The sequence below is a fragment of the Siphateles boraxobius genome, unplaced genomic scaffold (genome assembly GCF_051911475.1).
Source record: "Siphateles boraxobius isolate OS27281-9 unplaced genomic scaffold, OSU_SipBor_1 21, whole genome shotgun sequence".
Lineage (NCBI taxonomy): Eukaryota > Metazoa > Chordata > Actinopteri > Cypriniformes > Leuciscidae > Siphateles > Siphateles boraxobius.
In genome coordinates, this window is record NW_027508822.1 from 3,072,739 (window position 1) to 3,099,206 (window position 26,468).

The 26,468-nt window shown below is 40.2% G+C and overlaps 1 protein-coding gene and 1 long non-coding RNA gene across 2 annotated transcripts; both read right to left on the reverse strand.

The window, feature by feature from the left end:
* Positions 1-8,354: 8,354 nt before the first annotated feature.
* Positions 8,355-12,604, reverse strand: LOC143746143 (uncharacterized). Its single transcript, XR_013206456.1, has 4 exons — positions 12,248-12,604; positions 11,990-12,018; positions 8,610-8,678; positions 8,355-8,440 (listed from the first exon to the last, which is right to left on the reverse strand). It is a non-coding gene; the product is annotated as an uncharacterized LOC143746143 (long non-coding RNA).
* A 373-nt stretch (positions 12,605-12,977) lies between these two features.
* Positions 12,978-22,963, reverse strand: LOC143746063 (uncharacterized). Its single transcript, XM_077237779.1, has 5 exons — positions 22,903-22,963; positions 16,321-16,641; positions 15,873-16,226; positions 15,337-15,456; positions 12,978-13,075 (listed from the first exon to the last, which is right to left on the reverse strand). Exons 1-5 carry the CDS (start codon positions 22,961-22,963, stop codon positions 12,978-12,980), a joined length of 954 nt encoding a protein of 317 aa, XP_077093894.1.
* Positions 22,964-26,468: the final 3,505 nt, after the last annotated feature.

The following is a 26,468-nucleotide window of genomic DNA, read 5'->3' on the forward strand; positions in this document are numbered from 1 at the left end:
AGAGAGAGAGAGAGACACTCAGCTGACAAGCAGCTTGTGCCTGACAATACTCCAGTGGATTAAGCTGCAAAAAAGAAAGTCGAGGTGAGAGAGAAATGGAGAGAGATGAATAGTGCTTCAATTTGTTAATAAAACTGATACACTGGGTTTCTCTATATTAAATAGATTGTTCACCCAAAAATGAAAATTGTTTCTTCACTTGCATCATTTACTTTTTCCAAACATGCATAACTTATTCTACCATGGAACAAAATATATGTTATGGGAAAGAGCAACCTCAACAAGGAACATGAATGGGGACTGAGGCTGTCTTGCTGTCAAATCTCATTTAAATATACAACATGGATTATGTGACTGATAACATTATTCCGTTTATTTAGACATGAAACATGCTTTCTACAAAATGCTTTACAATAACAAATATCAAGATATGATAACAAATATCAATAATAAAGTAAAAAGAACGGAGAGGTGATGGATTACCCTTTAATGCCAGTCATTATCCAATTTCGGGGCCAAAAGGACAGTGCGGAGGTGGCCGTTAGCCAACACCTCCGGCACACGTTAATTTTGGGGACCAATTGCCCGGGGATTAAAACACTATTGGATTATTTGTGTGCGGGTGCTTCTGGGACAAAAAGGAAGCAGGAGAGGGGAGCGGTCGCTCAGGTTGGAGAGGCTGTGCCGGGGCCCTCGGTACCTGTCCCAGAGGTTCGGAACGCGGTTGAAAGAAGGATTCTTTCAGAGCATGATGACTTTCCTCTGGAACAGTCCCGAGATGAGACGCTTAAAAATGCGTTTGACCAGGTCCGTACAATCGACGGGCAGCCCCTCCACCCGACCGACCGCCCTCATATCCTTATATCCGTATCCTTACCGAATCGCACGTTAAAATCCATGAATCGTAAGTTTGTGCAGGAAGACGCCAAAAATTGGGATAAGTGGCTAGAACCCCTCTTGTTCGCTGTACGCGAGGTCCCCCAAGCCTCCACGGGGTTTTCCCCCTACGAGCTTCTTTATGGACGTCAGCCCCGCGGGGTGCTGACCGTGCTTAGTGAGGCTTGGGAGGACGGACCTTCGAATAGCAAAAACGAAATTCAGTATGTCTTGACCTGAGAACAAAACTCCACACTTTGGGGCGGCTCTCTATGGAGAATTTTTTACAGGCTCAGGACAAGCAAAGTCGGCTGTACAACAGGGGGGCTAGACTACACAAATTTGCACCGGGAGATAAAATACTTGTATTGCTCCCCACATCAAGCTCTAAATTACTCACGAAGTGGCAAGGGCCGTTTGGGGTCACACGGCGAGTCGGGGACCTCAACTATGAGGTTGTCCGATCAGATAGGGACGGGGCACATCAAATTTACCAACTCAACCTCCTTAAAAAATGGAATGAGGCGGAGTCAGTGATGCTGGCGACGGTGGTAAGTGGGGAGGAGGATCTCGGTCCAGAAGCGTGTTCAAAACCCCAATCTCTCACTCTGGCATTTGGTGGAGACCACCTCTCGCCGTCCCAGATCACTGACATACGTAATTTAGGCAAGGCAAGGCAAGGCAAGTTTATTTATATAGCACATTTCATACACAATGGTAATTCAAAGTGCTTTACATAGAAGAAATTAAAATAATCAAAAGAAATCAGAATAATTAAAACAGTTTAGAATAAAAGATAAAATACAGAAATAATCAAATGAAATCAGAATAATTAAAACATAAAATAAAATACAGTGCAAACAGTCGGACGAACAGTGGCACAGTGCTCATTCAGTAAATGCACAGCTAAACAGATGTGTTTTGAGTCTGGATTTGAATGTGACTACTGTAGGAGCACATCTGATCTCTTCTGGAAGCTGGTTCCAGCTGCGGCTGGCATAGTAGCTAAAAGCAGACTCGCCATGCTTAGAGTGAACCCTTGGTATTTCTAGCCGATATGATCCTAATGCTCTGAGTGATCTGTTGGGTTTATATTCACTGAGCATGTCTGCAATGTATTGAGGTCCTAGGCCATTGAATGATTTAAATACCAGTAATAATACTTTAAAATCAATCCTAAATGTAACTGGCAGCCATTGTAAAGACCTGAGGACTGGTGTGATGTGTTCATATTTTCTGGTTCTGCTCAGAATCCTAGCAGCAGCGTTCTGTATGAGCTGCAACTGTCTTATGGTCTTTTTGGGAAGGCCAGTAAGAAGTCCATTACAATAATCCACCCTACTGGTGATGAAAGCATGCACAAGTTTTTCTAAGTCTTGACTGGAAACAAAGCATCTAACTCTTGCAATATTTTTCAGATGATAGTATGCTAATTTAGTTATTGCTTTGACATGACTACTGAAACTAAGGTCTGACTCTAGAGACACACCCAGATTCCTGACTTGATTTTTAGTTGTTTGACCCCTAGACTGAAGGTATGCGTTCACCTTGAGAACTTCATCTTTGTTTCCAAACGCAATGACTTCAGTTTTGTCTTTGTTTAACTGAAGAAAGTTTTGGCACATCCAATTGTTTACTATTGTTTACTTGTAATTTACAAGCAGAGTTTGCTGATGTGTTCTCGCCCCTACCTGGTCGGACAAATCTCATTCAGCACCACGTTGAGACCGAACCGGGCGTAATAGTACGCAGCCGGCCGTATCGTTTACCTGAACATAAAAAGAAAATAGTTCAGGATGAATTAGAAGCTATGCTGGACATGGGGGTAATAGAAGAATCCAACAGTGACTGGGCAAGCCCGATAGTTTTAGTGCCTAAAACCGACGGCTCCGTCCGGTTCTGTGTGGATTATCGCAAGGTGAATGCTGTGTCGAAATTCGATGCATATCCAATGCCACGGGTTGACGAATTACTTGATCGGCTCGGTACCGCTCGATTTTATTCGACAATGGATTTGACAAAAGGGTATTGGCAGATCCCTTTTTCTCCGATATCTAAAGAAAAAACTGCTTTCACGACGCCGTTTGGATTACACCAATTTGTGCCTTTACTCAGATAAAGGCTACTCTATGTGGCGGACCGCTCTTACAGGTTCCTTACTTTTCTCTACCTTTTTCCCTACAGACTGACGCATCGGACAGAGGGCTGGGCGCAGTCTTGTCCCAGGAGATAGAGGGTGAAGAACGGCCGGTGCTGTACATTAGTCGGAAGCTCTCGAAGAGAGAGACTATGTACAGCACCATTGAAAAGGAAGCTTTAGCCATCAAGTGGGCCGTTCTCACCCTCCGCTACTACCTCGTGGGTCGAGAGTTCACCCTCTGTTCGGACCACGCTCCCCTGCAGTGGCTCCACCGCATGGAGGATACCAACGCGCGGATCACCCGTTGGTATCTGGCCTTACAGCCTTTTAAGTTCAAGGTGATCCACAGGCCGGGTGCACAGATGGTTGTGGCTGACTTCTTCTCCAGGAGGAGGGGGGAGAGGGGGGAGGCTGCAGCCCGGACGGCTCCCCGGCCTGAGTCGGGCGGTGGGGGTATGTGGCGAGGGGGGCGTGGTTCAGCAAAGTCTGTAGTGCGAGAGAAACGACGGAGCCGAGCGGTGAGTAAGTAGGTCAAGTGCAAAATGACAAACACCTGTCTCTGATTGCAGTAATTGGCGTGGGGAGACCGCATAAAAGCCGGCTGGTCCAAGAGAGCAGAAAGAGAGGACTGGGTACTCGTGCACGAGACGTGAGCTGGACGCTGAAAGTGGAAAGAGTGTTGCCTGATATAGTGGAAAGAGTGATATTTTAAAAAGTGGAAAGAGTAATATTTTTATATAGTGGAAAGAGTGTTCTCTGAACGAGGTTTATGTTAGAGCGCGCACAGCGCATTTCTTCGGTTTTTCAACCAAATAAAAGTGTACGAGTCCCAGCCACGCCGACCCCTGTCTTCTTCCATTCCAACCAACACTGAACCTTCACTACAATTTGGTAATAAAATAATTTTAAGTAATTTTAATTGTTTAACTTTCAAGTTAAATAATAATAATAACAACTAGAAAAAGTTCGTCGAGACAAAAGTTTGGACCAATAAGTTTGAAGAAGTTTGAAGTTTAAAGTAGTTGAAAGTTTAAATTAGTTTAAAGTAAAAGATTTTTTCTTAATTTGCAGCTGTTTTTTTTTCTATTTGCATGCGTTTTCTTCAGTTGCAGCACGTTGAGCTCTCTCGGCCACCGTACACATATGGGTGAATTTGACCCAGCATTTGGGTACACTATATAACAAACATTAAGTTAAATCAACCCAGAATTGTATTTAATTTGACCCAGCAATTGGGTTATTTTTAACCCATCATTTTTTTAGTGTGCAGAAGACTTCTGCGTTCAGCTCAATATTTTGTAAAACAGAGACGTGGAGGCAAGCTTCTTAATTTCAATTATATATATTTTTATTAATTATAGGTTAACTCGTTTACATACAATGTACTTATATATTAAACAAAAATAAAAGTAAATCAAAACCAAATCGTTTACAAGCTTTAACTGCAGGAGGCGCAATAATACATGTTTTGTTCCTCACTATGCTTTTTAATGAATGCTTAAAACATTATGTGTGGTGTGTTTTTCTTTATAAACCAATATCTCAATAAACCATTTTACAAAAACAATTGCGGTGTTTTTCTTTACAAACCATTTTCATAATAAATCCTTTTACAACAACAATTTACAGGGTTTTTCTTTATAAACCACTTTCTTTATATAGGGTTACAATTGTGCTTTACTACAATACAGAAGTTTTTTATACACAAAAAGGCATAATTATACAAAGTACAAATACTTCGTTACCTTACTTAAGTAGAAACTTTGGGTATCTATACTTTATACTTTACTTGAGTAATTATTTTTGAGACGACTTTTTACTTCTACTCCTTACATTTTAGAAATAGCCTTGTTACTCCTAATAACTCCTAAAATTGCGCCATCCGGATAGAGTGAATTTGATTGTGGTTGGATGAGAAGTATAAACATATACCATTCAGACACACTATTGGTTTGTACGTGGTCCATCAATGGGCATATATGCTGTCCAAAATTTTCAACATTAACATTTTAATATAACATTATAGTCATTATGGCCTTGATATTTTTCCCCCTGTGGCGCGGCCTAAGCTTTTGTCCTTAATGGCATTTTTTCCCTTACATTACTTTTACTTTTATACTTTAAGTAGTTTTGAAACCAGTACTTTTACACTTTTACTTGAGTAAAAAGCTTGAGTTGATACTTCAACTTCTACAGAAGATTTTTTAAACTCTAGTATCTGTACTTCTACCGGAGTAATGAATGTGAATACTTTTGACACCTCTGGTATTTACTCTCTAGCCTGGTAACACCAAACTTCGCTTTGCTTAATAGACAGAGTCTGGAATGGCATCATTGAAAAGTGTTTTCTTTCTCGCAGGGGGGCGCTTGTCTGAAGTATAAAATCATTGGTTACTCGTAAGCCAATCACATAACGTTTGGTTATGACGTGTGTTATTCGCAAGCTCAGCCGCATCGATCTTCCACTGTAAACACATGTATGATGCGGAAACGAAATCATCGAGCGAAATACCGGAGTGAACATGGCTGACCGAGTTTTGCTGCTTCCTTAACCTGATCCTCCATGAGTTCAACCAAGGGGGACACAATCACAACTATCGCCTTGCTGGCCTTTGGCCTCCCCAGTTTCTCGCTGACGATCGGTAATCACTCCAGCTCTTGAATGGAAAACGTTCAGACAGCCTACTTTTAAATACTGAAACCACTCTTATTGCTTGTAATGTTTATTTTCTTTGTTCCTCTTTATTTACTAGCTCTTATATTTTTGAAGCTATATTAGTTTATAGCCTATTTAAAATTCTTAACATGTTATTGGTTTAATTAAATGTGTTTATATATATATATTAGTGCTGTCAAACGATTAAAGTATTTAATCGCGATTAATCGCATTAATGTCATAGTTAACTCGCGATTAATCGCATTTAATCGCACATTTTTATCTATTCTAAATGTCTCTTGATTTCTTTTTGTCCCATTATTTTTTCTCATTTTAATGCTCTTATCAACATGGAAAAGTGGATCGTCTTGCTTTGTGCAAATGTTTTTTATTGAAAACAACATTGGCATATTGTGTTCAATTTCACACTAAAACATTCTTACTTGGAGCAAATAATCTCTCACACAATGTAACACTGTCCATCAATAAAAGGGTGAAAGAAATACTGACGAGGTCCTGATATTGACGAGGGGGCGGAGAATTCGCATCAGCTGTGTGTGTGTGTGTGTGTGTGTGTGTGTTTGGCCATCATCAAGTGGTATTTCAGACTCATCGTGCTGCGATGATGATAGCTCAGTTCACAACGACAAAACACACAGATCACTTTGGTCTCGTCAATGGAACCATTTGGCAACTTTTTAAAAGTAAACGTTCCATTCAGAATCTTATTGGCATCCATTTCGGTGTCTCGCGCTCGTCATCCACTCAAAACTGGACGTTTTGAACGTTCCTATAACATTCAGAAATAACGTTTTTATAACTTAATGGGAACGTTATGAAAACGTTCTTATAACCTAAAATTGTTAGCTGGGGAAGAGGAGAGATTCGCGATTGCACTGAACACGTTTTAAGTGCAGGCACATATTGTCTGAGCGAGCCCAGAGAAAATTCTAACAAGAGCAGCGTGTATCTGAGAGCGCGCGACTCGAGCAGAGAGATTCGTGCTCGGCACATTATATTCCACGCGCGAGCAGAGATTCGCGCTCGCGCATCCGGCTCGCAAGCCCAAACAAGTGTGTGCGGCGTGCCTGTTGTTTTGTTTCCGGTCTAGCTAGATCCGCTTGCGCTTTCAAAACGTCCATGCCGCGTCCTATTGCAAAAGCATGTGAAAAAAAAACTACAAAGTTTGCTAGGCCAAAAAGACCGTTAATCGCGCGATAAAAAAATTAACGCCGTTAAAATGGGTTTGCGTTAACGCCGTTAATAACGCGTTTAACTGACAGCCCTAATATATATACATTTATTTTAAGTATGTATATTTACACATGTAATTAAATACATATTTTAAGTGTTATTAAGATTAATTAATAAGAAAAAAAGTAGATCGGATCATGAGCTGAAGATTCCCATCCCTATGCACAATGATTTATTGCTTGTCTTTGTCGACTAATACAGAAGTTAAAGAACTTATTAAATCGCAATTGCAATTTTGGTTAAAAAAAATCGCAATTAGATTATTTTACATAATCGTTCAGCCCTACTGTCGACCCAAAAAAATTAGCGTTTCAGGAGACAAAGGTGGTGTGCATCGTGAGAGGGTATGTCATAGAGGCAAGGTATGTGCCATCTGTGGTTGCAGCAATGGGGACTACAAACCAAGATGGTCGCCTGGTCCCGAACTACAGTTACCAGGGACACAGCTGTTGCTTGTGAAGCAGAAAAGCTGTTAATGAGCTGAGAACAGAGAGACTGAGCTGCTTTTTATTAGAGAGCATAAAGAGAAGCTGGAAAAGTGTTTCGGTTAAAAATTGTTAGAGTTTTGAGTGGATTATTAAAAGAAACCAGTGACTTGATCTCCGCCTGGACTTGATTTGTGAATCAACCCAGACTTTGGTGATACCCTTCCTCTCACGATGCCACAGTGGATACGGGCAATAAGACGTGAAGCATCAGCAGGAAGAATGGGTTAATTGTGGGATCTGACACCCAGTATGCACTAAACATACACTACGTGTGCAGTAAACATTGTCACTTAGTCAAATATCAGTTTTATATATTATATTTCTGTAAGCTAAGCTATACCGGTCGCCGATTACGTTCCTCTCCAGTGGACGTAAGTTAGTTCTCAGAGTAATATTCAATTGCCTGTATCCACTTTTGTTTCCTTAAACACTTGTTTTTTTGGGGTCAACAGCTTATATATGCTATATGAATATTCTTATAAACGGTGTATTCAGTTCAAACTGGTTCAGAGATGATCAGTTCTGTGTGGGTTAAGATGTCAGTTCCTCTTCTTTCTCTCTCTTATTTAACCACACGTGTTTCTCTAATAACATGTGTGGTTAAACTAACTGAGTTCTCACACTTATGTTTCCAAACCTCAACAGTGAGTTCATCGCTCTGAAAATACTACTGAAAATATGTACCGGTAGTCACACTAGCTCCACATTGCTAAATTAAAACTAGACCAAAGGTTATTAAAACAGTTCTGAAAGCGCTAGAACTCAAAGCCAGAACACAAAGAGAACAAAAGACAACAATTAATTACAATTTGTTAACATGTAAAAGACATTTAAAGTATTAATAATGAATGAAACCATCAGGATTCAGGTATATAAGATTGATATTCCTCTGCTCAAGTGGGGTTTGTATAATTATTTGACTGATTTGTTCTTGTTCACAGAGGCATAAAGTTGACTGCAGTTCTCCTGAGATCCAGCTTTTGCTCCTCTGATGGAAGCATACGTCACTTTATCATCACAGCGAACCTGAATGAACATCACAGTTGTTTAACCCACAATTATTACAGCGTGTTGTTTGAGCTCAATTCATGATGAAGTGTATATCATTACACAAATCAAGAATAACTGCATAGAAGAAGAAAACAAACTATCATGTTGAGTGAAGATGGACAACATCAAGGAAGTGTTTGCTCACCTTGTTCTTTTTTCCTCGTTTTTTACTGTACGCAGCGACTTCAGTGTAAGTCACATCATCTGTCTGCTCCTAAACATCAATGGAAATATGGAAAAAATCAAGCGAATAAATGCCATCCATCAATAATATTTTACTCAGGTGCTGCAAATCCGCGTGCATATCATGACGCAAAAGTGTGTGAAATTCGATGTAGTATGCACTCCAGGCGGCTAGGTGGCAATGTTAAGCACTACGTCACAACAACACCAATATCTGAGAATATTTTGTACAACTGCTGAAAAGACTCTTGTACGTTTATCAGAGCTGCTATGGCAACTTGAAGGTCCAACATATGGAAATAATCCGACATATTGGGGTTATTTTCCTGTAATGGCGCATGCCTGTGACGTAAACACGTACGCGACGAGAGCCACAGTGAGCAGATTTGCGTTTTTACTGTTTAGATGGGAACGCGACGGTGGATCGTTTTTAAGATTTCCACTCTGGAGGGTGGTTTCACTTTTTTGCGTTTTTAAGCCTCCAAAACGCCGTCGCCGTGTAAACGAAAGGCACATCCGATCAAATATTTTTACGTTTTCACCCAGAATCGTTCTCGTGTAAACAGGGCCTTAATAACAGGTAGTTATTAATTTGAGTTTTCCGCGTACAGACGACACGATTGTCAAAACGATCCCCATTCACATGGATCTGTGAATACAACTAAAACGCTATAATCTGCTTCCAGGCCACTAGATGGCGATAAAACACTATAGACTGAGCATGAAATACGCACAGGGGTTAAAGTGGGCCGGAACTGCGTTCCGGCACCTCAGATAAATTATTAAATAAATAGATTCATTAATATCAACTAATCTCGCTGGTCCCGAGATGAACCGACTGGCCGACCAACTGAACGCGAGTGATTATAAATGCGTGAAATGCACTCACGGTGGTTGAGCGCGGTAAAGTTAGTTTAATGTTCGATATTTCGCCGGACATTGTTTTCCCTTGTCACTGTTATAGGGTCGGCATTCTTAGAAAGATATCAATAGCAGGATTAGTTTTAATTTTATGTAATCATTATCAACATTAAATATTCGTTCAAAATCACCGGTCCGTGCATTAATGCTGCATACCTGAGAATGCTTTGACGCGTTTCCACAACGCACGCCTAAGGGAACGTCTGCCAATTCCACCAACTGCGTTAAACGTAGCCTATAATTTGTATTATTTAAAATTACTTTTCAAATTCCAAAGCTTGTAGAAGGCTCCTATTGGCAATACTGACCTGATAGCCATGAGTAAATTAACTTATCTAAGAAAATGATTCATAAAACTCATCAGTTGAGCCTATGTTTACTTTCTTCACTGACACAGACGAAAAAGAAAAGACTATCAGTCAAAGTTCAGCTTAAAGGCTGATTTATACTTCTGCGTCAGACCTACGCCGGAGCCTCTACGCTAGCCTCTATACACTACGCGTTGGTTTTCATTTATACTTCTGCATCGTTGTCGCGTTGACGCGCAATTACACATGCAGAGGGAGAATGTGAAACCCGAGGGAGGGGTTCTAGCAGATCAATCACAGCGCTTGCGTCCGCGTAGAATTGACGCGTTACATTTTTGGAGAGGTGCGCGTCAGGGTACGCCGAAGGGTATGCGCGCTACGCACAGCCTACGGCTTAGCTATGGAGTAAGTTCGACGCAGAAGTATAAATTGGGCTTTAGGAGGGGAAGAAATACGGCACGATAAGGAGACTGAGAGAAAAAGAAAGATTAAGATGAGAGAGCAGGTATTGATAAATAATCTAATGCACACTGACATGGTTTTAAAGCTATTTATTATTTATTATCCATTTTTTTGGCCTTCAAAAGTCTTAAATTGCACATATGTAGGTCAGAGAAATCAAAATTTTCTCGGGGGAGCATGCCCACGAACCTCCCTAACTACCTCACATTTAAATGCACATGTCTGTGTCTGTGGGTGGGGCTGTGCTAATGTGGGCTGATGTGGCTACAATGCCAGGGCTCAATTTTTGGCCCAGTGTTCAGCAATTTTAACTTAGTATCGTCATTATATCAGTGTTGAAAGACCAAAATAAAACCATTAAAATATCAAGTAAATAAGTATTGTGATATGTGGTGCCACAGTGACACTCTTGTCCCAAAAAGTATTGCTATACCAAGATACTCAGTATGTTGTCCCACGGTGAGTCATTTTTCCCTGTTGCACCTACACAAAAAAAATTTGAGGGTTCCCCCACCTACCAAATCCCACTTTAACCACTGAATACGCATGTGCATGACGTCATCGTCTTCTCAGATTCACGTTTTTGTTGTTTACATGGAAAGTGTTTTCAAAGACTTGCACTATGAAACCCATTTTTAAAACTTTGCGTTTTCAGGCACCCAAAACGCGTTGTCGTGAAAATGAACGGCCAAAGCGCATAAAAAGTTTTGCGTTTTTGGTTGTAAACGTTGTCGTGTAAACAGCCCCTTAATTACAACGAACTGGCAAAACATGAGCGAAAGAAAACACAATGGCTGCATCCGAAAACGTAGGCAGTGACTTGTTATCTCGCTGTCCGATCAGGCAATGACTTTGTAGACAGCGCTTGCACACAAACGTTCCTCACGACACTGATTTCACACAGACTTCTGAGGCAGCGTTACGGTTTAATGATCTACAGCAAAATAGAGCGAGCTTTGGTGAAAACTAAGTGAATATTTAATTACTACAATAGTAATTTCTCGCTAGAAATGACATCAGAAGAGGAAAATGTTCATCAAAAATGTACAATTACACACAAACAGCAGCAACTTTCAGACGCCATCTTCATTTTTCTAGTTCAACTGTCACAGAATGGAAAGCACAGGATTGTGGGATATCAAAGGCATTGAAGGACAGATCTGTGCCTTCAAAAATCAATCAGATGAAGGAATCTCAGGAGACAGGGAGTAAAACTAACATTGCATTCAGCAATATTGCATATTCAGTCAAAGAACAGGTGAACACACACACACACACAGACGAAGAACAGGTGAACACACACACACACACACACACACACACACACACACACACACACACACACACACACACACACACACACACACACGCGCACATACACACACTCAGACTGACGAGGACTCATCAAACACTAAACAAGAGTGTGTGTAATTGGAAACTAGGAGGCGGGACGAGAGGAACACATGGCCAACACAAATAAAGACAGAGTCATGTGCTCAAACACAACACTAACAAACACACATTAAACTAAGACAAGACTGACAGAACTTCCTGCTGAGAACCCTGACATTTTCTAATCTGACTAATAAGAGTGTCATATTTCAGGGTCAGTCCTTATAGACATTAATAACTCATGGTTATTAATACTTACCACAGAGTCACCAGTCCCTCTTCTGTTCCCTGAAACATAATGTCACGGAAAGTTTATGATCAAACACACACACAGTCTCTAATGCAGATGACAATCGTTTTTAAAAGAGTCTAGAAGAATTCTAGTGTTGTAGAATAGAAACATTATTTTTGTTAACTCATTGATTACTCTTCACTTTTAGAGAAATAAATTGGTCTCAATTACATATTTATTTTATCAGATGTTTTTGTCTGTTGTTACAAAATATGAAAAACTCACCTGCTCTTTTTTTACGAATCACACAGAGAATAAGAGCCAGAAGGAGAAGAGCGAATGAAGCGGCAACAACAGTCACAATCACTGCAAGTAAATCGATGCTTGTGATGATGATTTTATAGAAATTTATATAGAAATTGATATTGATATCTGTACACTAGCAGACTGTACCTCATATGTTAACTAAATGATTGTGACATGATAGTTTAGGATTGTCTGGATGAGAATGATGTGTCTGACATTTAATGACAGGTACTTTTTACATTACGGGATTGTAGGTGATGTACAAGAGAATGGAATTAGAAAGTGATGTAGATTACAAACTAAACACATTTAATGACAAATAAAATTTGTGATCAGCTGTTCGAACAACTCCAGAGAGGATTCAGAAACTGATTCTAGAAAACTCCATGAGTCGGTCAAATGAGGATGATGTTCATACACACCTGTAGTCAGTGCTGTTGCTGTAGTTGCATAAAAACAAGATGGAAATAGAAATATTATTTTTCATGAGTTTGCTGTGATGTCTGGAATAAGTGTTGCTGTAGTTGACATTAAAACTTAAAAACAAGATGGAAATATAAAAATATCATATTTGAATGCATGAACATAATATCCTTTGAGGTTTCAATACTGAAATTACAGAATTATTAATTATAATTCAGGCTGATTTTACTGTGGTGGGATCAAACCACTGAAGCGAGAGTGATGATGTGTGACAGTGATCATGTGATCATGAAGTGTGTGTAGGAGCGGCTGCTGTAGTTCGTTCATACACACCTGGTGTAGTTGCTGTAGTTGATGTTACAACTGCTGTAGTTGATGTTACAACTATTAAAAACAAGATGGAAATAGAAATATGATTACACAATGTCAAGGCATTTATTTAACGAACTGCTATAGTGTGAGATGTTATATGTTAGATGTTGTGCCAGGTTATAGCAAAAATATGCTAATTTCCACCCGCTGTCCCTGGACAGGTTGATGTTATACTTACAGAAATTCATAAAATACATACAGATTAATACATGGAAACATTATTTCACTCACATCATAAAAACACTCTCCAGTTCAGGAAACTATCACTCACTCAGAATTTACATAGTTTATATCACAGTCATTCAGTGCGTACAGGTTTCGGAGGAGGCGAAATTCTTGTGAAGACGAGTGTAAACGCACTTCTGATGGGAATGATATCGGATCAGCATCTCACAGTCTCTTCGTCCTCCTCATTTTGCAAGATTTGTAAAATGTATCCTGACTGAAAACTGTTTTTAAAAGAAAGCCCACCAGTTCAGGTCGACTTTGCACCGGAGCCATGCTTTTGTTTGTTGTTGCGGGAATGCGAGATCCGATCTGTTATCCAGATACAGATGCCACTTGATGTGGACAGGTGTAAACACACCGTGTCCTGATTGGCTTATGATTCGATCTGCTTGATCAGATCACGGTGATCGCATGTTAATAGTGTAAACGCAGCCTCTGTCACGTACAAAACACAGAAGCGCTGCGCTGTTAAACTACGTGAACTGACTCGAGGCCCACAGAGAAGGAAATGATTTATTCTAAAATATCTAAATTTGTTTTCCGAAGACGAACGAAGGTCTTACGGGATTGAACAACATGAGGGAGAGTAATTACTGACAGAATTTACATTTTTTTGGTGAACTGTTCCTTTAAGGCCATTTAGAAAAAAATAGCCAACTCAATTTCATGTCAAAGCCCATAAAAACAAACACACACACACACACACATACTTGTGTTTGTTACTTTGTGAGGCCCCATGACTGGGACATCACTTGTGGGATCCACCCTTTCTAGGGGTACGCTTCTTAAAAAAGATCAGAACACATTCATAAACACATATCTCACTTGATATTCTGAAAATGAAGAATTTTTGCACAAGTGGGCTGTCACATGACATTGGCAGTTTCTCTTAAAAGCACCAATTAAATTCAGCGTGAAGTGAAATCACATTTACAACATGGCACTTGACAAAACCTGCAAGTCACTAAAATTATTGTGCCAATATGTTAGACAAACTTTTCTAAAGTAGAAAATCATCAAACCCTGTCAAAATCGTTTCCCTTTGTCACAATATACACCCTGGAAATTAAAATAAATGAAACCTAAATTTTGCCAGCTGTATTTACACATTAAAATCTACACATTAAAATAAAATTGCAATTACAAAAATTCAGCACAATAATTTCAATGTAATTAGTGAAAATACCTGGTTTGGATAAGTGATCAGCCCCTCAGAGTAACCAATATAACATTGCTCAGGTAAACCAGTCACTTTCCAGATCACACACCAATCTGATTGTTTTTGTGCTTTTTTTACTTGTTCCGGAAAAGTGGACACGCATTAATGTCAATCCCTGATGATTCAGATTATTGCAGAGGTCTTTAAACAGTGGCGCAGAAAAAAATATGTTTTTATAAACACATTTGTGTGATTTGAGGATGGTCATTCTGTGAGTCACATCAGATTAAATGGTTCAACTGCGCAAAAATCATATTTATGATTGGAATGGAGTTGCATAAAGATGGAGTTGCATAAAGATCCTGGAATATCTAATTTGGTCTGACAGAGTTAATGTTGGACATGTGTTCCTAATATAATAAAATGTTCACATTTTTTTTTTTTTTTGGTGTATCACATGTAATTGTGTTAACAATTCATTAAAGCATAAATAGTGCAATTAAATGATTGGTCACAGGAGGAAGTCACTAGAAGAGGTTGCGACTGAACCCGGGAAGGTGTAGCACTGCAACATGTGCGTAGTGCCACACACAACACATGTTTCTGACATACTAACATGGGATGAGTTGTTTAATAAATCCTCTCTATGATTGTATTCATTTATCATAGGAGTGGCGTGAGTTACACTAGCTGTATATTATGATTATTTTGCATCAGAATACAGACTGAACAAGACCGGTTATATGTATCAAAACTCACTGACAAATCTGACTAAAGAGCTACTATATGTAGATAATATTTGTGATGATAAACCAGTCTGTGAGAGCCAGTGTAAAGCACTGAAGCGAGAGTGATGATGTGTGACAGTGATCATGTGATCATGAACCTTGTGTAGGAGCTGCTGCTGTAGTTGGGCTTGATTTCTTCTCAGAGTTTGAGCTTCTGACTGGAGTCAGTGTTGTTGAAGCGACTGGAGCTGCAGAAGATGAATGTTCAGACGCATCACCTGTAGGACATTAACATCATATTTACACATTGATCATAACATGACATGCAGTTTGTGTTCAATCATCACAGCTTACAGTGGCAGTAGTTGAGAAGAGAGATGTTACTGTATCATTTATTCCTGGTTTATATGAGAGTGAAACACAGTTGAGCTGCTTCCCATAAACCTTCAGCTTTCCTGAATGAATGACATTATTAAGCCTTATAATTCCTATAACTGAACTCCTACATGGGTCATACTAGGCTTTAATAGACTCTTCTGATTTATGCAATTTATCATGTAAGAAATATATTGGGAATTATAAGGATTTTTGACCACTAATATTTTACAATTGCCAAACGTATGAAGTCATCAGAAAGAGTAGATCCAGTCTGTGAAAGTTTTCACAAATCTGTCAGAAAAGAGTGTTTTCTCACCTGAATACTTGACAGTGTGTGTGACTGAGGTCTTGGTTTGATTTCTGTGAGTAAGCTGACATCTCCACTCTCTGTTGTTATCTTCATTCAGGAGTGTTGTAGTCAGAGTGATGATACAGTGATGTTGATGTGATGATGATGATAATATCTGATATCTGGAGTCTGTCTTCAGATCAACACCAGCCTGATTCACCCACAACAGCTCAACTCCCGCAGAACTGACCCGATCATCACAGGAGAATCTAGTACCTGAATACAACTGACAGGAGAGAGTCACAGAGCGGCCTGGACTGATCTCAGTCTGTGAGGATGAAGATGATGATGATGATGATGATGATGATGGAGACACTGAAACTGAACACAAGACACAAATCACAGACTCTTCAATCATCATCTGAGTTTAAAGGAAGAATTTTACAGTAAATGGACCACATAATCATAAACTTACCATGAAGAACATGCAGAGAAACACGTGCATCAGTTCCTTGTTGTTGTCCATTCACATATTGTCTGCAGGTGTATAATCCATAATCTTCTTCTGTGACGTTCTTGATGTTCAGAGAGCAGTCAGACTCCAGACTCAGTCTCTCATGTCTCTCTGTGTCTTTATTCTTTATCCCTAAAGTAATCAGTTCAACTGCTGCTAAATGAATCAATCTGCTGTAGAGCAATGTAGTTGATTTGCAGTCAGAAAGAGCTTTATTACAGGACAGACGCACATTTACACCAGAACTGATGAACTCATGATCATCATCCACTCCACTGATACCTGAAACACAGTATATCTCAGTGATCATTATGATACTAATTAATAAATTAAACCATAAACCATACCAGGATAACAAGCAGAAGATTCAAATCATACGTTATTTTTCCGGTAACGCTTTACAATAAGGGTATATTAATAATCATGTACTAATAACTGAATTAATACTTAATTCTACATTAACTACTGATAATTAAAAGCAGAGTTGTAAAGTCCAGGTTCAGAAAGTAAAAGTCCTCCTCAGTATTTTTGCTCCAATCTCCTGGATTTGTTAATTAGTAGCGCTGCACAATATATCAAAATGATCAAATATCGCAAATGTATATTATCACAATATGCATATCGCAACAGCTTGCAATAACTGAGGTCATACACAAAAGACAAAGAGAAAATCACTCACTGCTCTTGGCTGAATAACTTTTGTAGTTTTGATAAGATTATATATAAATAATATTTATTAATAAACATTATATATTATTATTATATAAAATTCATACAGTGAAAACTACACACTTTCTTATGCTACAGTAAAACATTGCTGTTCACATTCAGAAAGTTTATTGTCACAAAAAGAAACACGTATTATATAATTTTAAATATATTATTTTTTTTAAGATCATTTAAGTTTATTTTACACACTTTAAGCATTATCGTATCGCATATCGAATATCTTATTATATAATGAGTTATCGTATTTTTCTGTAATATCGTTCAGCTCTACTAATTATCAGTTTTTCAGGAGAACTAATGAGTGTGTGAATAAACATATGGCAGGACTTTTACTTTCTGACCGCTGGACTTTACACCTCTGATTAAACGCCTGAACTGATCATGAACCAATGAAGAGTTATCCTGAACTACGACTGGAGTCATGATGATTCACGCATGAATAACGGCAGCCTTAACTACATGTTATACATGTTTGATAGTTAATGCATTCATTAACATTTATGGATAAACCTAATCAAACTGCCTGTAAGGAATAAGAAGTACCCTGACTTTGAAACAAATGTAAATAATGTAATATTGTAATGAGGATGCAGAGGCAGAGTGAGAATCAATTGCAGAAGTTTATTAGAGATAGTCACCATAAACAAATGTGAGAAGGCAGGCAGCGGGTCTAAACCACAGTAGATAGTTTCAGATAGCAAAGACAGACAGTTTCACATCCAGTGGGGAGATCCAAAAGGCATCGGTGAGTAGGCAGGCAAGCGGTCCAAGCAGAAACATCAGTCCGAACAGGCAACCGAAACAAAGGGATAATCCAGGGATCGTTAAACAGAGAATCAGGCAAGATCATATACGGGCGGGCAATAGAGAGAAGACAAAACGCTTGGTAAGGCAGGATTAAAGCAACACTACTGTATGTCGTTTTTGTGGTTTTTGCTCTCGGGTCCCCCTACAGTTGGGAAACTGTATTGTCTTCTACTACTGTCGTAAAATTTGTCATGGTTACACCAGGGGATACACGTGTGCATTTGTTGACAAGCCGATACCGTCTTGAGTTCTCACGAGTTCTCACGTCTTGGGCAGACTGACAGCATTGCGTGTGAAATGTCTTCATCCCAGGTACATTGGCATATATTTCAGCATGTCATATGAATATAATTGGCTACTGTTTTACATAACGGATATGCTAATTTAATTCAATGTTTGTGTGGTAGGTAATAGCCATATATCGTCAATAATATAATATCAAGCTACTATAGATGAATCTGCAAATTTGAAAATCGATTTGCATTATAGTCTGAGGCAAGACACTTTCACCAGAAAAATAAATAAACAAACATGATTATCAGCCTGCAGACATTAGGATAGTTATCCTGAAAGATTATTTATTATAACCATCGTAAACTAGCATGTTAGTGTAGCTAACAGATTGATAATTCGCTACTCTACTAGCATTACTTGATTCATGAAGATAAATGGAGGACCAGATAGATTCCGTGACATGGCCAGGCCATGTTATTCAGCCTTTTACATTTCACGCGCTAGTCGCCTCCCTGACTCCCTGATTTATTTATACATTTTTAAACACTTTATAGATGACTGACTGCTGCGCTTGTGACAGGGTGCATGTTACTGAAAGAACGAGCATACAGAGAGAGAGAGAGCCGGTCGCGCGCGCACACTCTCACCGTCTTCAAACTGTCTTGCTCTCCCTCCAATAGTGATCCTCGTCCGGTCTTTTAATTTGTCACTCTCCCTTTTTCTTCTTTTAGTCTCCTCTGACAAAACCTTTGCCTTCTTCCTTTTAGTTGTTGTTTCGGTCATGACAACAACATACAGACGGGTATCAAACGCTAGTTGGGCTCTCACGTCAGAATTTGAGGAAGTTGGGGTGGTGGGGGAAGTGACGTATGCCGTAAAACAGTCGAATTTTGTAGTTTTTTTTTGTGCTCGGGTTACTACCCGAAACCCGAAGTTACATAGTGCCTGTAAAAGTGATACAGACACTGTCAGGCTACGGCAGACGTGTCATTCAACCTATTGTAAGTCGATGTACCATCTCAAGGGTCTTGGAAATATATTATGAAGGTTGAAAAACTACATAGTGCTGCTTTAACTGGCAATACTTCCCAATGAGTGCAAGCATGGTCTCTGATTAAAAACATAGACTGTAAAAGAAATGGACACGGCAACCCCATTGATTTCAACGGAGAAGACTGAAGCCTGATTATTGCACTTCCTGTCTGATGGCTGAGCGACTGCGCAGGCTCAAACTGAGCGTGGCAACAGTCTGAACGTTGTAAATCTTCTACTAGCGGTGGCAAGACAAATCTGAATCACCTAATTCCTCAAAAACGTTGTTGAAATATTTTGTCCCATTGCTTTTATGGACTCTCTATCTATGGGGCTTCTCCCTTGACTTTATGCCTCTATGTCCCTCCGATTGCCTCATAGACAGTAAAAGATTGCCTGCGAGCTTCTCCTCCTGTCTATACGGTAATGTCTCTATTGTGAGACAGAAAATCGCATAATTATGATGCAATCGTTAGCCTGTTTTTAACAAAAACGGCTTCTAGTGGGCCATAACGTAAGATACAAAGTAATAGAGCCTTTTATACATTGTCGTGTTTCTTTCGAAATAAATAATATACAAATGAAGTCTTTGGACGCCTCAGATGTAAAGTTATTCGCTGTCAAAGTGACGCCAAAATGAATGGGAGTCAATGGAATGCTAACAGAAGTTGAAGTTCTGCTACAATGGCGGCTCCCGCGAGGCTTCAGTTTCCGGCTGATGGATTACACCCTTGATTAAAAAGGCAGGCAAACAGGAAATGAGTGTAGAGGAAGCAGAGGGCGTGGATCACAGTCAGTGTCTGGTGAGAGCTCCCTCTGCTGGTTAGGCATTACAAATATCAGATTCAACTTTATCATAAACATTACTGGACGGCACAGGATTAGTTGATCCTCCTCTTCAACCGTAGAAAATACACTGATAACTGCCCTTAAAAGATCTTTATCTGTTCTGTGTTTCTCTCTCTCCTTCAAACTCACCCAACTGTGACATATGCACAGCTAAATACAACATAACTATTCAAAACCCACACAGAATATTTGTGGAACAGTTCACAAAGGAACGACCAAAACTGGGAACATGGTGAGGGAACGTTTTCCTGGGATCAGTCGTTCACTGTCCACTACCGGGGGAACCACATGCGGAGAGCACCTATAGTGCGCCACTAATAAGACCTTTTAAGGGCAGTTATTAGTGTATTTTCTGCGGTTGAAGAGGAGGATCAACTAATCCTGTGCCGTCCAGTAATGTTTATGACAAAGCTGAAATCAAAAGTTCAAGCTATGATGATATTAAATTATTTAAATTTTTTTCAAAGTCAGGGTACTTGTAACACGTTGTGTCCGGAGGAAACTATGGATAGCTCACTTAGGCCCTGTCCCAAATGGCGCACTTCATGTGGACTTTCGGGCTCGTGGACTTAAACTGTACCCTTGAAGCTTCTTCTGAATCTCCACACACTTTAACTACCCAGGAATCCTTGCGTAAGGCCAATCAGAGACAACGGATGGAGGACATTTCACTCACGGACAATTGTTAACATGAGAAGAAAATGTTTAAGTTTAAGTATCATTACGGTTTTTATGACCTAGGTGTACATTTTACCAGTTATTACAAACATTATGTTTACACTACAGTTTATACAAACATTATGGTCATCTACCAGTGGTTGATGTCTCAAACATAGGATAATAATAGCGCGCTGAATAATACCCAGATAGCAAGCACAGTTGGGCCGATTCCGGCTGAAATACGTTATTTACGTTTATAAATACGTTCATTGTGTTTAAATTGTAATCTTAGTTCAAATGGAACATTATTATTATGTACAATACATCATTTAAATAAGCATGTATCTATTGTCTAATGTCAAAAATACCTCTCAATGCGCCCTCGTGGACTCGCGCCAAGGGCCCTGTAGGTCTGCACTACATGACGTCACCAAAGTGTGGACTCTGAGGAAGTCCACAAGTCCGGAGTGTGTCATTTGGGACAGGGCCTTAGCTGGAGTCATTTCAGAAGCCACAGACTCACGGAGGCGATTGGGATTTCACAACTTTCACTTTATTCCCAAGTGGAACTCCTGTAACTGTTTTTCAGACACGTTTGACCGTCCACAGCATTATTAACCAAACAAAATATCTTAAAATGAGCATCAAACAGAAATAACCCGCATGGGGTGTTCGAGGCGCGTATACAATGCCAACGCATTCTCATCCCAAGGCGTCATTTTATTCACACTTTTGACCATGCAAATCCGACGCGCATGGCACCCTTTAGCGGCAGGTAGATGACGCTTATCCTCGCGCGTCATCTAACGCCTTTAGCGTCAGTTAGATGACGCTTCCGTAATGGGTAGGTTTAGGTCTGGGGTAGGGTTAGCGTCTCATATTGACGCTAAAGGGTGCCTTGTGCGTCGGATGTTGAAGCATGGTCAACAGCGTCAGTTTGATGACGCCTTGGGATGAGAATGGACTGACAATGCAGACGTTCAACCGGGAGCGCGCAGCTCTTAAAGGGCCCACTCCTTATTTCTACTCGTCACATACTTCTTATTCCTTCTAAAAGAGGCAGTTTGATTCAGGGGTGCGGGAAGATGTTTTAATTTTGGGTAATGTTTTTTCTTTTAGGTCACCACTTTTGAATAAGAAACAAGTGTATCGGTGAGAACACTCGTTTAAACAGCACACACACACACACACACACACACACACACACACACACACACACACACACACACACACACACACACACACACACACACACACACACACACACACACACACACACGCACACAAACACACCACACACACACACACACACACACACACACAAACTTGACTGCACATCACATTTTTGACATTATTTTTGACATTATTGATACTGCTTTCAATCGTAATGCAACGGACTGGTCTATGGGACATAAATTAAGCCTTTAAATAAAAGGGTTATTGGGCTGTTCATACGTACACAATAAAAGAGCCTACACAGCGACAGGAAATATAAATTCATTCTTTCCACACACACACAATATGAAATCACACTGCACGTATGTTTTAAAAACATAATTTAAAATATAAATAATCCTAAGACTTTTTAAATAGCCCACTTTAAGTGTTTATTAAAAATAAATAAATGACTAAATGCTTCAAATGAATAAATGTAAATTAAATGAAAATTTGAGTTACATTTACAATCCTGTGAAAACAGTTCTTCCTGTGCGCCTGGTTTGATTAGGTTTATCCATAAATGTTAATGAATGCATTAACTATCAAACATGTATAACATGTAGTTAAGGCTGCCGTTATTCATGCGTGAATCATCATGGATAACTCTTCATTGGTTCATGATTAGGTCTGCCTTCAATAATTATTAGTTCATGTTGAATTAAGTATTAATTCAGGTATTAGTACATGATTATTCATATACCCTTATTGTAAAGTGTTACCATTTTTTCTTCACTTAAAGCAAACAACACACTCTCCAGAATAAACTATTAGTCTTTATCAGAGAGCTGTTCAAATCACTGACACACTCTTAATATGAAGATCATTCTTCATCATCAGATGTTTGAGTGACACTATGTCCAGTTTCAGGAATAATACAGTATGATCTGTGTGTATCAATACACAACTCTGAGATCACAACGTGAATGTGTGCAAGAATAAACTGAGCATGTTCAAATGAACTCTTTCCAGACTAATTCCACTAAATGTATTTAGAGAAAATACAGATTTCTTTACCTGTGAGAAGTGAAGAGAGAATGATCAGTCCCAGCAGACACAGATCACACTTATCAGACATTTCTGTTTCTGTCAGTCTTTCTCTTCATTATATATAGTTACAGCTCCTCCTTTAAACATCATCAGCTCTTCCTCTGGTTGGTAACTTCCTCTAGCTATGTTTCCATCACCCTGTTTTTATTCACATTTTGAAGTATTGCATCAGAAACGAGTGATGGAAACCCCAAATTTGTCAGAGAAAATAATTTCATCAAAATGAAATACAGTATAGTTGCTTTTAAGTGACCCAATACAGTGTCCTCAGAGCAATTTTTTTATGTTATTTTATTTATTTTTCATTTACACAATCGTTCTGCATAACATCACTAACACATTGTGTTGCTTGTTCGGTTTACTTACAATTTTTTATTCGCTTTGGTACTATTTTTCAGTAAGGTGTACATTTCAAAACTTTAGTGCTAATATCACAACAGATCATCAAAAGTGCACTTTTTTCGACCATTTCGGTCACACTTTTTTATTAAGTGGCTTAAGTACTCTGTACTAACATTGAAATTAATAATTTGATACAATGGACTTATTGTGTACATCCATGCTTTTACATTGTACTTATATTTTGAAAATACCTGCATGTAATTACAGCTGTAATTAATATATGTAATTACATTTGCAATTACACTGTTGACCCATTCCTTACACCTTAACCCAACCTTAAACCTACTCATAACACACACACACCTGTCCCACACATTGTACAAATTTTTCATATAGTTTCAGTCTTATGGTACAGTGAGAATATTTACTGTATCGAAGCAAACTCTGTTCTAGCACAAAACCTCAAAAAAACAGTTTCATTACTTCATCACACCTTCCCACATATCAATGTTTGTCTGGCCCAGATCCGGTCCACAAAGCCCCTATTCCTCTATTCCCCGCGTCCTCACGCTGCAAAGAATGACGGTCCTGGAGTGGCCTAGATCTGGATTAAAGACAAGGGCCACACATGGGCCATAACTGGCTGAGAGGATTCAGCATTCAGGCCAACATCACGTGCTGTGTGTGTGTGTGTGTGTGTGCACCATGAAGCTTTTATTAGGCTACCAAGTTTGTGTTCTTGTGAAACCACAACTTTCAGAAGAGTTGAATTGACAAATGCGTCAAGATCACACTTCATCTATATATACACAGCAAAAACTGTGTGTTTGTGTGTGTGTTTGTGTGTGTGTGTGTGTGTGTTTGTGTGTGTGTGTGTGTGTGAGTGTTTGTGTGTGTATTTGTGTGTGTGTGTGTGTGTTGTGTGTGTGTGTGTGTGTTTGTGTGTGTTTGTGTGTGTGTGTTTGTGTGTTTGTGTGTTTGTGTGTGTGTTTGTGTGTGTGTTTGTGTGTGTGTGTGTTTGTGTGTGTGCGTGTGCGTGCGTGTGCGTGCGTGTGCGTGCGTGTGTGTGTGTGCGTGTGTGTGTGTGTGTGCACCATGAAGCTTTTATTAAGGTGCGTTCACACCGCCGCCGACTTGAGCTTCCAAAGCGGCCGGAAGTCATTCATTTTCAATGGAAGCTGGCTTCTCTCAGCTGCAAGGAGCGTCAAATCCCTCGGCGTCGCGTTTTGGGCGTTTTGAGCGTTTTGAGCGTCAATCAGAAAGTTGAAAGAAGCTCAACTTTATGGTAATGAGCTATGGTTCAGCGGCAAGCAGCGGCAAAACGCCAGAAACCAATCAGAATAAAGACGTCCTTCACTCTGGCTGATTCCGGAGAAACATACGATGTGAACTTTCGTTCCTACCAAAACATTAGTTCCGAGAAAATGGAGGAGAAGCTGATAATCGCTGTTGCTGGGTTTCCTATCATATATGATATGACGTTGTTTGCTTACAGGGACCAGTCACAAAAGAACGAGGCATGGGAATGCAATTCATTTGCTCACGGTGACAACGATTTGACCAATTGCACTAATGCAAATAATAATAATAATAATAATAATAGCTAATTAGTATTTTTTTTCCCGACCAAATGTGACCAAAACAGTTATAAAAATGCTGTCATTATAAAAGGTTATTTCAATGTATTGCTTGTTTTTTCTGTTTATTACATTTCATGTTGTGACACTTCTCTTCTCCCTGCTATGTCAGAGCGTCCAAAGCGTCAACGAGCTTCCCCGTGCTTTTTGACAAGCGTCCTTGACAGAGCGGCCAGAGCTTCTTTGACGCTCAAGTCGGCGGCGGTGTGAACATACAGTTAGGCTACCAAGTTTGTGTTCTTGTGAAACCACAACTTCCAGAAGAGTTGCATTGACAAATGCGTCAAGATCACACTTCATCTATATATACACAGCAAAAACGTCTCGGTTACGTATGTAACCCTCGTTCCCTGAGTAGGGAACGGAGACGTTACGTCGGATGACGACGAATGGGGTTTCGCTTAGAAAGCCTATCAACTTCGAGTATTACAAAACGAGCCAATGGCAAAGAAATGCCATGGGTCTGCGGAATTTGCATGATGTAACTCCGCCCCACCTCGTGGGTATAAAAGGAGGACGCCAGCAACAGGCAGATATGTTTCTTCGCTGAGGAGCCAAGACTGAGCTCAGGCGATCCCCGCTGTACAGCGGAAAGTGGCAGGCAGACGTAACGTCTCCGTTCCCTACTCAGGGAACGAGGGTTACATACGTAACCGAGACGTTCCCTTTCGTTGTCACTCTGAGTTACGTCGGATGACGACGAATGGGGTTACCAGTCTAATCACGCCACCTTCTCAGCTGTCTTCCAGTGCCCTGCGTAAATCTGAGATCCCTGTCGTGAGACTGGCACGGACGAAGGACTCCTATTTAGCACAGGAATACCAAGGTACACTGGGGAGCATATCCCAAAGTTTAGGGGAAATATGCAATTACTGCCAACCCAGAGGGGGGGGGACTTAGAGAATACAGATATGACCCGAAGGAGACATATGGAGAACACTGGGGTGTCCAGCCGCAGGTGGAATATTTCAACCCCAGGGGTGGCAAGGTGGCTTGCCAAGGGAAAGACACATGCTCAAGAGGCTTACAGTGGAAATACACATGTGGGGGTCGCTCAGAGGAGGGACCATGCACACGGGAGGCACCTAGCCGTCACGCAGACAATAGACACTGGCGCCGACGTCAGGAGTGCTGGAGGAGCTCAGGGCTTTCGGGGAAGCTCACCTGAGGAGAATATCGCACGTATCCAGTCCGTGGAGTGGAATGGCGAGCAAGCGTAGACACCTGAGCGGGTCCGGTACTAGCTGGTTGAAGCGAGTACACGAGAGGACACTGGCTCCACTCGGAGATTATAGAATCTGGCGAAAGTGTTAGGTGTTGCCCAGCCTGCAGCTCTGCAGATGTCTGCTAGCGAGGCGCCATGCGCTAGAGCCCAAGAGGATGCCACACTCCGGGTGGAGTGGGCAGTCACACCAAGGGGGCACGGTCGACCTTGCTGCTGGTATGCCAAGGCACTGGCGTCCACTATCCAGTGAGACAACCTTTGCTTGGAGAGAGCCTTTCCCTTCAGCTTCCCACCATAACAGACAAAGAGCTGGTCTGAGGTCCTGAAAC